The sequence below is a fragment of the Macaca mulatta genome, chromosome 4, assembly GCF_049350105.2.
Source record: "Macaca mulatta isolate MMU2019108-1 chromosome 4, T2T-MMU8v2.0, whole genome shotgun sequence".
NCBI lineage: Eukaryota > Metazoa > Chordata > Mammalia > Primates > Cercopithecidae > Macaca > Macaca mulatta.
In genome coordinates, this window is record NC_133409.1 from 157,957,644 (window position 1) to 157,969,783 (window position 12,140).

At 36.5% G+C, this 12,140-nt stretch overlaps 1 protein-coding gene across 33 annotated transcripts in view; it reads left to right on the forward strand.

The window, feature by feature from the left end:
* Positions 1–12,140, forward strand: part of CMAH (cytidine monophospho-N-acetylneuraminic acid hydroxylase) — a 362,762-nt gene that overhangs the window by 295,851 nt on the left and 54,771 nt on the right. For 25 of the 33 annotated variants that reach the window (XM_077998309.1, XM_077998300.1, XM_077998313.1 and 22 more), the window contains 1 exon segment: positions 9,706–9,797. The exons of 6 other annotated variants lie outside the window; for them this stretch is intronic. In XM_077998309.1, coding sequence (XP_077854435.1) covers positions 9,706–9,797 — 92 coding nt within the window. 33 annotated transcript variants of the gene reach the window in all.

Below are 12,140 nucleotides of genomic sequence, written 5' to 3' on the forward strand. Positions count from 1 at the left end.
TACTTTCCTTTCACATTTCCCCCTTTTCTTTTTAAAAATCTGTTGGAGAAAGCATTTTAGAAGAAAATGAGTCTCTGGCCTCAGGTTTCATCTGATCTCTCGTGGCTAGGATGGTTTATACCTAGACACGTAAGTCCCGAGTTATTAGGAAAGCTCATTTTTAGAAGGTTGTGAAGTCTCATGTCCTATGAAGAGAAAATAGGGGGAAGGAAACAACAAACAAAAGAACAGTTCTGGAAAATAGATATAGGCCACATTACTCTGAAGTCCATACATCAGTAGGCAGGTATGAAAGTGGCTTATGTACGTAAATAGGTCCCTGTTATTTCCTTCTGAAGTTTAAGTTGTCTAGCTTCATTTCACAGTGCTTTATGAAAGCACATTTTAGTTTCCAGTGACTCCAAATTAGGAAAAATGGAGGAAAAAAAAGAAGGAAAAAAATTGAAAACATTGTTTTGAAGATATGTAGTCAAGAAAAATTAGAATTCAGTCCAAACTGTAGAAAATAATAAAAATTGAAAAATATTACACAAGACTAGAATCTAACAATAGGTGTACTATAGTTTTTGGAACATAATTTTTCTCTCTCCACTTTCCCATTTTTATTAAAGACAAATCCGGCAGGACTGGTTTTCTTTATTGTACTTGGCCTAATTCTTTGTATACAGTGCCATAAGAATAATTGTTTTTAACATAAGCTTTTAAATTGGCTTTGATGGAACTTTGTTCCACAGAAGGAATCTCAGAGAAGACTTTTTTAAAGCCCAGCCCATCCATGAATTTGTACCACGAAATACCTATGAGTTGAGTGAATTCCTCTCATTTTGAGCTCCTAAGAAAAACTTGGAGCTCCTGGGCCTGTCAGAAAGTGACATTCTTTACTTACCACAGGTCAGGAACCCTGTACAGGGACTGTGGAGACAAAGGTATGAGGCTAGTTTTTCCAAGGGGCTTTTTATTGGCTCCATAAGTCAACTTTAATTCTTTAAAGGAAAGCACACTATTCCAGTCAAAGCCTTGATAAAATAACCAGTTTCTTCAATTGTGTCCTGTTACAAATGAAAACAGATTCTTATCGCACTTACGCAAATAACTTTGTCATACTCTCAAACAGATTTCAAATTCTGTAGAAATCAGGTAGAGAAAAACAAATATGCTCCAAATTTTGTTCATAGGAGTATACTCAATTGTTAAAAAGCTGTAAATAGCTTAAAAGTTTCTTGATTCTGAAAAACAAAGTATCAGCAATGTTTTAAGCAAAAAGTTTAAAAAAAGATTACTTCACACTTTTACTAGTTTAGTCCATGCAGTTAATTCTTGTTCTGCTTGATATTCATGAACATTTCAGCTCTCCATGAGTCCTCAAAGTTTTTTCTCTATTTTGATGTCACAGTCTCCAAAGTCATCAGAAACATGCATTTAAGAGCACCTGTTAAGGGTTTCATAGCTGATTATAAAATCATCTTCTGAAAAGGACCACAAAAAGACAATTGTCTGTGAATTATGAAAAGTTTTAGGGCAGCCATAGTCAAAGACATTTTGTTACCTCTGTGGCACACAATAATTTAACATAAAATTATAATTATTACTGATAACATACACTGTGTCATATCAGAATAATAGGAGTTTCCCATAATTTTGGAATACATACCAATAACATTTATACAAATACAGCCCAAAGAAAACCAAAACCATTTCATATTGGACAATGTTTCCTGTATAATTTTCATACCAAAAAGCCAAATACATCATTTTTGGACTTTAGAGAACCCATTAATAATATCTTAAAGGACTAATTAGGTCAGAAAAAGACATAATTTATAATTCGATTTTGGAAAGTTTGTCAAATATCAAAGATTTTAAACACTTGATATCACAAAATAGGATTACAGGTCATTGCAAAATAAGTCATTCATTTAGCCAAAATGATAAGGAAAAAAAAAGGGCAAAAACATTCATTCTTTGAGAGAGGAGACTTAATTTTCCAAACATTAAGCCCTAATAAAAAACAGCATGAAGCCAATTAAATTTGTTTTTCAAAATTGTATAAATAGTCCATAAAGGTTTAATCTTGATCATAAGATATACCTTCCATGAACCTTTTATATCTTTGTAACCTCTATTAAGCAGTTGGTTAATGTTTCAAGAAAACCTTGTTAATTTGACACAGGGGTTGATATACTGGTCTTGCATCAGTGTGCCTTTGACATTAATGGTTAATTTATAGAGAAACTGAACTTATTTTATCTCTTAAAATTAACCCTTGCAATCTCACAAGCCCACCTCTTCTACGATAGCCCCTGGGCCTTGAGGAGTTGAATGCCTTTAATTTCTGGCCCTATGTCTCAGGAATGCAGTTTATTTTGATTGGCATCTTCTAGGGGGCCTGGAGATGAGGTTTTAATTGCTGTCAGTGTTTAAGATTTAGCAGGACTTGGTGTTCTTTTTAGACCCAGGAGTCAAAACCCTGTAACTCAATGTCACAAGGACTTTAAAAGTACATACAGGAAGATACAAGAATGTAATAACCTTAATTAAAAAAAATTTAAATCTCAGTTTTTCCTAAGCAAAGCAAACTTAATAATAATGTCATAGGAGTTATTGTGATAAATGTAAAATCTGTTAGGCCAGCTACCAAAAGGCCAAGAAAATACCTTCTGCAGTGCACAGAATATTATGTTGGAAGAAAACAATTCCTTTAGACCTTTAAGAAAATGTTGGTAGCATCAGGCCACCAAAAAGAGAACCTGAGCAGGGAAAAAACTTATATGAGCCGAAAATGAGTTGAAGGAGAGTGTTACTATTTCATACCTTTTAAAAGAGGAGAGAAAACCAAAACCAGTGAGATGCAATGTAAGTGTATAAGTGGCATTTTTTAAACATCAGACCCAACCTTTAGAAAGACCACTATTATTTCCCTTTAATCATGGGCAACTTGATCATATAAAAGTTTTTGTTTTGTTATTTAGAAATCCTCTTATTGTGACTTATACAGACTGTTCATGACATGCTTAGGCTTTCTGGTTTGTCTTGAACTAACTACCTTCCTTCCTTTCTCTCTTTCTCTCTTTCTTTTTCTTTCTTTCCTTTTTTTTTTTTTTTTTTTTTTTGAGATGGAGTCTCACTTTGTTATCCAGGCTGGAGGGCAATGGCACAATCTCAGCTCACTATAACCTCTGCCTCCCGGGTTCATGTGATTCTCCTACCTTAGCCTCCTGAGTAGCTGGGATTACAGGTGCATACCACCATGCCCGGTTAGTTTTTGTACTTTTAGTAGAGGCAGGGTTTCGCCGTGTTGGCCAGACTAGTCTCGAACTCCTGACCTCAGGTGTTCCACCCACCTCAGCCTCCCAAAGTGCTGGGATTACAGGCTTGAGCCACTGCACCTGGCTGAACATCCTTCTTTCTTAAACAGTCATTTTACTCTAGGACTAAATTTACCATACAAGATTCTTTCTCATATGAAATTATTTCTCTTTAAGCTTTTTTACCTAAAAGAAACTCTTTATTTTGATAACTTTCTTTACATATCTTTTATTTCTTGGTTCCTTTTACCTTGTTTTATACATGCCCTTTAAATAAGCTTTGAATTAGACAAAAATTGTTCACCTTTTTTAAAAGGACATACTTTTTTTTTTAGAAAGAATGTTTTTCTACAAATATATTTTTATTGGAAAATGCCCAAATAATGAAATATCTATTATTAATATAACTTTTGATTCTAAATTATAATGAGTTTGTCTACAAGTATTTATCCTATTACATTTACCTAATTATTTTAATCATTTACCTAGATCACTTGTAGAAACTGCGATTGTCATTATTTGAAGTTATGGAATTGCCATTGCAAAATTACAACTGAGACAGTGAAAAAGATTTGACCTAACTGACTCCATCCTGCTCTTGCTTCTAACCTCCAAGCTGTTCTTGTTCCTTCCTGGTTGTAGGTAAGCCAAACTAAGTTTGGGAGGAACTTAGTTTATAGTTTAGCTTTGAAACAAAGATGGTAACAGTCCTTTCCCAAAACAAACCTTACTACTCGTGAACTAGACTGCCTAAAGCAACAAGATTAGAAGTTATGGTATCTTACTCAATTCAAGATGTAGCTATTTTTATTAAGCTAATATCAATGTCTTCTTTATGAAAGATTACACAAGCAAAGATCATTCTGTCTTGGGCAGGATTTATAGTTTTATAATGCCTATGCCAAAGTTTGACACTGTATAGTATTTGGCAGGCAAAACTATGAAACTGCTTGATTAATGTAAAAAAAAATTTGTGCTGGCAATTCTTAAGACATTTCTAATATTATTTATAATTTTTAAAGCTAGCTTCTTTATTAAAAATTTTACTTAAGTTATGTAAAGTTGAAAAAGCATTTTATGAATCTTTTCTTCTCTCCTGATAAAGTATTTGATGCAAATGCTTTTATTTTATTTTATTTTATTTATTTTTTAGATAGAGTTTCACTCTTGTTGCCCAGGCTGGAGTGCAATGGTGCAGTCTCAGTTCACTGCAACCTCTGCCTCCTTGGGTTCAAGCGATTCTCCTGTCTCAGCCTCCCACGTAGATGGGATTACAGTCGCCCGCCACCATGCCTAGCTAATTTTTTTTTTATTTTTAGTAGAGAAGGGGTTTCACCATGTTGGCCAGGCTGGTCTCAAGCTCCTGACCTCAGGTGATCTACCCACCTCGGCCTCCCAAAGTGCTGGGATTACAGGTGTGAGCCACTGCGCCCAGCCAACACTTTTAGTTTCTTAAGTCAATTAATTAGAGCTCTTTTATATATTTTCAGTAGTGAAACACTGTGTACACAACACGTAAATACATAGATATATTGGGCATGCTGATAGAAGTACATCTTATAGATTTATAAAAACCTTTTTTTCCCTTTAGACTTTCAGATTCCTGATAAACTGTTTCACAACCCCAGGCAGTTGTCAGCTAAATAGCCTTAAATTTGCATACTAAAGGAAACAACTCAGGTGAAAATCATATAGCAAAATTTACATCATAAGGTACAAAGAGGAAAAAGTCTGGTGATGTTAGAGGGAGATTAAAAATGGATGCCAAATTAAACATAAAATTATAGAAGTCTATCATAGGATTCTATAAGGAGACTAATTTTATTTAGGTAGGGACTGACTACCTATCTTTTAACTGGATCTCTGAGCTCTGGGCAGAGCCCACACTGAATCCTGGGTCTCCAAAAAGGAAGAATTAATATGAGATTAGACCACGTGGTGCTTACACAGTGCACTCAGAAAAAAGAAAAGTAAACAAAGACATTTCTAAGTGTCTAAACCACACTCTTCCTTAAAAACCCAAGAGTAACCTCTGTTGCAATAACTATTTTAGTCAAAAAAAAAAAAAAAAAGTAACACAATATAAAAGTAAGCTGTTCAAGAACTGAGACAAACTTGTCTGCTTACATTCTTGAAAAAACTTGTTTTCCCTGGAAAGGGAGTCCAGTGCCTTCTCCATTTTCTTTAAGGAACCCCAGGGTATTATAAACTATTTTAGGTCCTCCATGCAGCAGAGGGTGCAAGAGAAAGGAGAGATAGTAGAAATAAGTGAAAAAAACAGAATTCTGTCAACTGAGAATAAAAAAAACTTTTGAACGTTGGCTCAAAAAAAAAAAAAAGGTCCCAGGAGAAAAACAAAAAATATGAAGGCCTTTTAAATACAAACACACTTATATGTGTGCACACACACACATACACCTTGGATGTTAGGTTTTAATTAAGCTGATTTTTAACCATTGAACTCCTTTAAAAGAAACTTTTAAAATCTCATTACCATATTTCAGCTAGGACAAATTGCTGCTATTTCAGAAGTAGAGCCATTGCTCTTTCAGTTTAGCCCGGCTAACAGAAAGGTGGCCTTGTTATGTAAATAAAGCCCCTTAGTCAGAATCAAAAATTTTTCCTCTTTTTTTTTTTCCTCCACCCCATACCACATGTGCATGTGTGTGTGTGTGTGTGTGTGTGTGAGAATTTAGCCACTTCAGAGGCCTTGTTCCCCAAAATTTAGAATTTCCTTTGGATTTGATCAAGTCAGATAGAGTTGATCAAACCCAATGGGAAAAAGTCCGAAACAACAATGAAAACAGGAACGAACAGCAACAACAACAAAAACAGTTAAGCAAAACAATCACACAACTTATATCATTACTGAGCACTCTAATAGTAAGGAGAAATTAAGACCAGCTGGTTGTTAATCTTAACTTTAGCCAAGACAAACCCCAATTCAGTTACTTACCTAGGGATGGGTCTCAGGCTGTAGACTGCTCTCTACCATCCTAGAAGCAGGAAAAAAAACTCATCTTTCCTGTTGGAAGTGATCTCAAACTCCATAAAGGAGTTACCTGTCTTTCATAGTCATGGAAACAGTAAATCTTGCCTTCCTTTTTGGAAGCAAGTATAATTTTTCTGGAGTTTTACTTGCCTTTTTTTTTTTTTTTTTTTAAACAGCAAAATAAACTTTAGATCTCTACCACATTTGGGGAGATTAGGGATTCTCTGGAGGGGTGCTCTCAGGCCTCAGCAAATTGTCCTATTGGTTTGAGCCATAAAGTCAGCTCATGCTGGTACCAAGCACTGATAGGAGATTTGTCAAAGGTCAGGGGCATTCCACTCAGAATCCCTTCATGGTTGCCAAAATGTGAATGCTGAAAATCTGAGACAGGTCTCAGTTAATTTAGAAAGTTTATTTTGCCAAGGTTGAGGACATTTGGCCATGACACAACCTCAGGAGGCCCTGATGACATATACCCAAGGTGGTCAGAGCACAGTTTGGTTTTATACATCTTAGGGAGACGTGAGACGTCAATTAACATATGTAAGATAAACATTGGTTCGGTTTGGAAAGGCTGGACAACTTGAAGCAGGGAGGGGGTTTCCAGGTCATAAGTAGATAAGAGATAAATGGTTGCATTCTTTGGAGTTTCTAATTAGCCTTTTCAAGGGAGGCAATCAGATATGCATTTATCTCAGTGAGCAGAGGGGTGGTTTTGAATAGAATGGGAGGCAGGTTTACCCTAAGCAGTTCCCAGCTTGACTTTTCCTTTCAGCTTAGTGATTTGGGGGCCCAAGATATTTTCCTTTCATAACAGTGTTGCACCTGTAGCTTGCTTGGCTCCTCAGATAGGGCTGCCAGCTTGACCAATAAAAATACAGGATGCCCAGTTAAATGTGCATTTCAGGTTTTAAAAACTAATGTATTTTTAGTATAAATACATCCAAAGTAGTTAATGGGACACCTTTTTAGCTGGCAACTGTGCTCTAGGAGAACCTCTAGGTAATTCCCTGAACTAAGTTCCTCCCAAAATTAGTTTTACCTACCTACAACCAAGAATGAACAAGAACAGCTTGGAGGTTAGAAGCAAGAGCAGGATGGAGTCAGTTAGGTCAAATCTTTTTCACTGTCTCAGTTGTAATTTTGCAATGGCAGTTCCATAACTTCAAACAATGACAATCGCAGTTTCTACAAGTGATCTAGGTAAATGATTAAAAGTGATCTAGGTAAATGATGCCCATTTTGATGTTCTTCCATCTTCTGGGTGGATTCAAGTCAGTGAAGCCTCAGGCATAGTTCTGTCACTGGTAAACTTCTGTCAGCACTTCAAGGTGCTGGGGTTTTCTCTTCCAACGATTGCAGCTTTGAGACTCTGGGTTTCCTCTCCTCGTTTTTTAACTTAGTGGACCATTTCGCAGAGTGCCACTTAGCTAGCCATTTAAGGAGTCCTTAAAGTTTACTGATTAAGAGCATCATCTCTCCTCATAGACTACCTGGTTTAGAAGCCTGAATCCAGCACTTACTAGCTATGTCATAACCCTGGACGGGTTTCTTAGCCTTTCTGGACCTCGGTCTTCTCATTTCTAACATGAAGATGAAAATATTACCTGGTCTGTCAGGTTGCTGAGAGGATTAAGTGATGTCAAACACATAAAAAACACTTAAAAGAATTGCCATATGGTGGTATATGGCGAGCACCCCAAAAAAGTGAATTACAGTTACTATTTTATTTCTCTGCAGTGAACTTCTTGTGTAGCTTATATAGAGGGACTTATTTACAGGAACTCAGATTGTTTTTGTATCTTATATGCTCATCTAAGTATAGTGATTGCTTTGCCACAGGCTAGCCTTTCTCTTCTTCATTCAAAGCCTTGCGGGTGATTGACCTATTCTGTTGACACATTAGTCCTCCCCTCTTAGCTCTCCTGACCATGAGGAAGCAGGTTCTGCCAGCTTTATTCCCAGATGCAGCTCACCAAGCATTTGTATGTTGAAACTGCATTTCTATGGTAACTTACGCTCTGTATTCTCCCATTCACTTCTCTGAGTTCGGTAAATTATAGTTGGATTCTCTTTGTAGCTATTTATCTGAAGAAACCGTCTTTTCTAGCTTCTAGGTTCCAGCCAAGAACAGAGACCTACCGGTTCTGTTCTACCCATCGTTATTCAGCCATTTTTCTTCTCAACACAACCAAGATCATCAAATTTTATAAGCCATGATTCTCATTTTTAAAGCCTATCAGTTTTTCACAACCTCCTCTAATTGGAAAGCTGTTGTCTCCCTATCACCTGTGAGCACATGGTTCTGCCAGTTTTCCCTTTCATGGCCTGGCATGCTGAATAGCTACAGTTGGAATGTTCCATCAGAATTAATTGAAAGGTTGTTGGCTACTCATCAATGAGAAAGGAGTCATAAAATAATCCTTCATAAACTGAAGCATTGAATAATGCTTTTTGCGTCATAACTTGGAGAACATGAGATAATTCTGGATATAATGAAATTCAGAAATGTCAGCATGTTCATTTACGTTAAAGTAGATGTTTTTCGTTTTAAAAAAATTTAGTGTTTCAGGTTTGAGACAGATTTCTTTATTTTAAAAAATTCTTTAAGTCTTAAAACCAACAAAACATCACCAGAAAGAAACACCACCAAAATAGAAAAAACTGAACTATTTATATCACACCTCTAGCCACTCTGCCCCCCTCAAAGTTGTGGTAAGATGGGGAAAAGATACTGAGCAACCTGTTTGGTTACAATCTGGTTCTCATGCTAAAACAGGGTTGCTAGTGTTAAATAAAAATATAAGACCCTTGGTTAAATTTAAATTACAGATTTATCAACAAATTTTCAGAATAAATATGTCTTAAATATTATAGAAAGCATATTTAAAAAGTATTCATTATCTGAAATCCATATTTAACTGAGCATTTTATATTTTATCTCACATATATGCTCTAAAATCTTCAACTATAAGATCTTTTCTCTTTGAAATATGTAACCTTTGGTTGACTATTCTAGGGGTCAAGGATTTTAGAGTGATATAAATTATAGATATATATTTACTACTACAGTTTTTCCTTGTATTGGCCCCAGTTGGATCTTATCCAGCTTGGCTTATAAAAGAGGTGTTTCTGAAGACTTGTTTATTCTGTTGTCTCTGTTCTCTAAAATGTGTCATTTTGTGATATGGAGTTTAATTTATTTTATTTATAAAATTACCTATTGATGATTAGTCTTTTTTTTTGAATAAGTATTAGCTATTGATAGTTTTTGCTTTATGTATTTTGTGTTCAACTAATTCCATTATAATTTAATATCATTATGATCATTATGAAAGAATACATTTAAGCCTAATCAAGATTTTTATTTTTACCATTTCATAAACTTAAGTACAATTTTTCACCCAGGTCTGTTAGATGCACAAAGCATAACTGGAAATTAGATGTGAGCACCATGAAGTATATCAACCCTCCAGAAAGCTTCTGTCAAGATGAGCTGGGTAAATACCATCAATATCAATAAATGTATTCTGCTATTATTGTTATTGTGGTTCTTGTCAACTTAGTTCTAATCTTACTTGAAGCTTAGGATACATTCTGATTTTAAACTGTTAGATCTCTTAAGTACAAGGAGACTTAAAAAATTTTGTGGAAAATGGAATTAAGAGATAAAAAATATAAGCTGTATTTCTCAACATAGGCTCCATCAAGGCCAAGATGCATTTGTAAGCGATAATATCAGCCATTTTGTCTGTCCCTAAAGAACTCTGAGAGTCCTGGGAATTTAACCATGTAAATGCAGTCTTTTTAAAACTATTAACCAAAGAAAAATGGGTGCCTTTTAAAGTTTTGTTTTGTTTTTTTTAGACAGAGTCTTGCTCTTGTCACCCAGGCTGCAGTGCCATGGTGTGATCTTGGCTCACTGCAACCTCCACCTGCTAGGTTCAAGCAAGTCTCCTGCCTTAGCCTCCCAAGTAGCTGGGATTACAGGTGCCCACCACCATGCCCAGCTTTGTATTTTTAGTACAGACAGGGTTTCACCATGTTGGCCAGGCTGGTCTCGAACTCCTGACCTCAGGTGACCCACCTGCCTTAGCCTCCCGAAGTACTGGGATTACAGTCATGAACCACTGCACCCAGCCTAAAGATTGTTTTTTTTTAAGATTAGGAAAGAAAAAAGGCAGAAGCAGCCAAATTGGGACCGTAACCAGGTGGATGCCTAATGATTTCCCACAGAAACTCTCACCAAATTGCCCTTGTTTGATGAGAGAAATGAGCAAGAGACACTTGTGTGGTGTGATTCTGGTGAAGCTTTCCTGGGCAATTTTCTGCTAAACCTTTGGCTAACTTTCTCAAAACACTCATAATAAGTAGATGTTACCACTCTTTGTCCTTGTAAAAATTCAACAAACAAAATGCCTTGAGCATCTCAACAAACTGTTGCCACGACCTTTGCTCTTGAGCAGTCTGGCTTTGCTGTGACTGGACCACTTCCACCTCTTGGTAGCCATTGCTTTGACTGTGCTTTGTTTTCAGGATCATACTGGTAAAACCATGTTTAACCTTCTGTTACAATGCTTTGAAGAAATGCTTCAGGATCTTGATCCCACTTGATCCCACTTGATCCCAAATTTCCACTGAGAGCTCTGCTCTTGTCTACAGCTGATCTGGATGGTTTTGGCAGCTATCAAGTGCAAAGTTTGCTCAACTTTAATTTTTCAGTCAGAATTGTGTAAACTGAACCAATTAAGATGCCTATGGTGTTGGCTATTGTTTGTGCTGTTAGTTGTTAGTCCTCTTCATTTGGGGCATAAACAAGATTAATTTTTGCTTTGCAAATGGATACGGATGGTCTGCCACTGCAGGCTTCAACTTGAACGTTGTCTTCTCTCTTCTTAAAATGAGTTATCTATTTGCAAACTGCTAATTTCTTTGGGGTATACATGCACATGTAAAATTTTCAAAAAGTACAAAATTAAATAGAGTAAAAACCAAATTTTCTCTCCTCTGATCCCTAGTCACCAAGTTCCCACTCTAGAAGCAACTACCATTATTATTATTTTCTTGTGGGTCCTTCTAGAGGTATCTTTTGCGTTTATAAATTAGTACATATTTATAATATCCCCTTCCTTAGTAGCAGACTATATACATTGTCCTCCACTTTGCTTTTTTTTGAATGGCTCTTGAACTTAGAAAGTAAAAGAAAGATAATATTGAATATCTCTAAGAAGCAAAGTGTTGACCCAGAAGCTGCTAGTGAGACTTCAACTTCTCTTTCCCTCCCATCCATTAATGTAAACAGAGGTTTCTATTTTGTACCTGGGCATGAGGGAGAAAAAGGAAGGGAAATTGGGTGGTGGAGTCTGTGGTTTGTGGGGAGCTAAAAATGAGAATTGTTCTGGCCTGTAGACCGGGTCGGACTGCCCAAGCCCAGGAAAGTGGCAATCAGAAAAATAATGGCACTATTTTCCGGAGACAGTTGGAGGATTCATGGGAAGTAGGAGATGGCCAGAACTTATTATCTGACAAAGAAGAGCCATTTCACGTCCTGGTGACCACATGTGGCACACAATTGGAGAGGAGGCTATGTCTTCCACCTAGCCTTGGAACCTAGCAATGATCTGACACTCCTCAAACTTCTAGGCAGACAATGTGGAAGATTATAAGCCAGAGTAGGAAAAGAGGGAAAAGCAGACACCACGCAGTTACAGATGAGGTTGTGGGCATGTGTGTAGCATACTTTTGGGGAAGTCCCCAAAATACGTTCGGGACACTTGAAAATGTGCTAATTTCTAGTCAGCAAAACAGTTGGGGCTCTTGCCATCATCATTTGTGCATAAAGA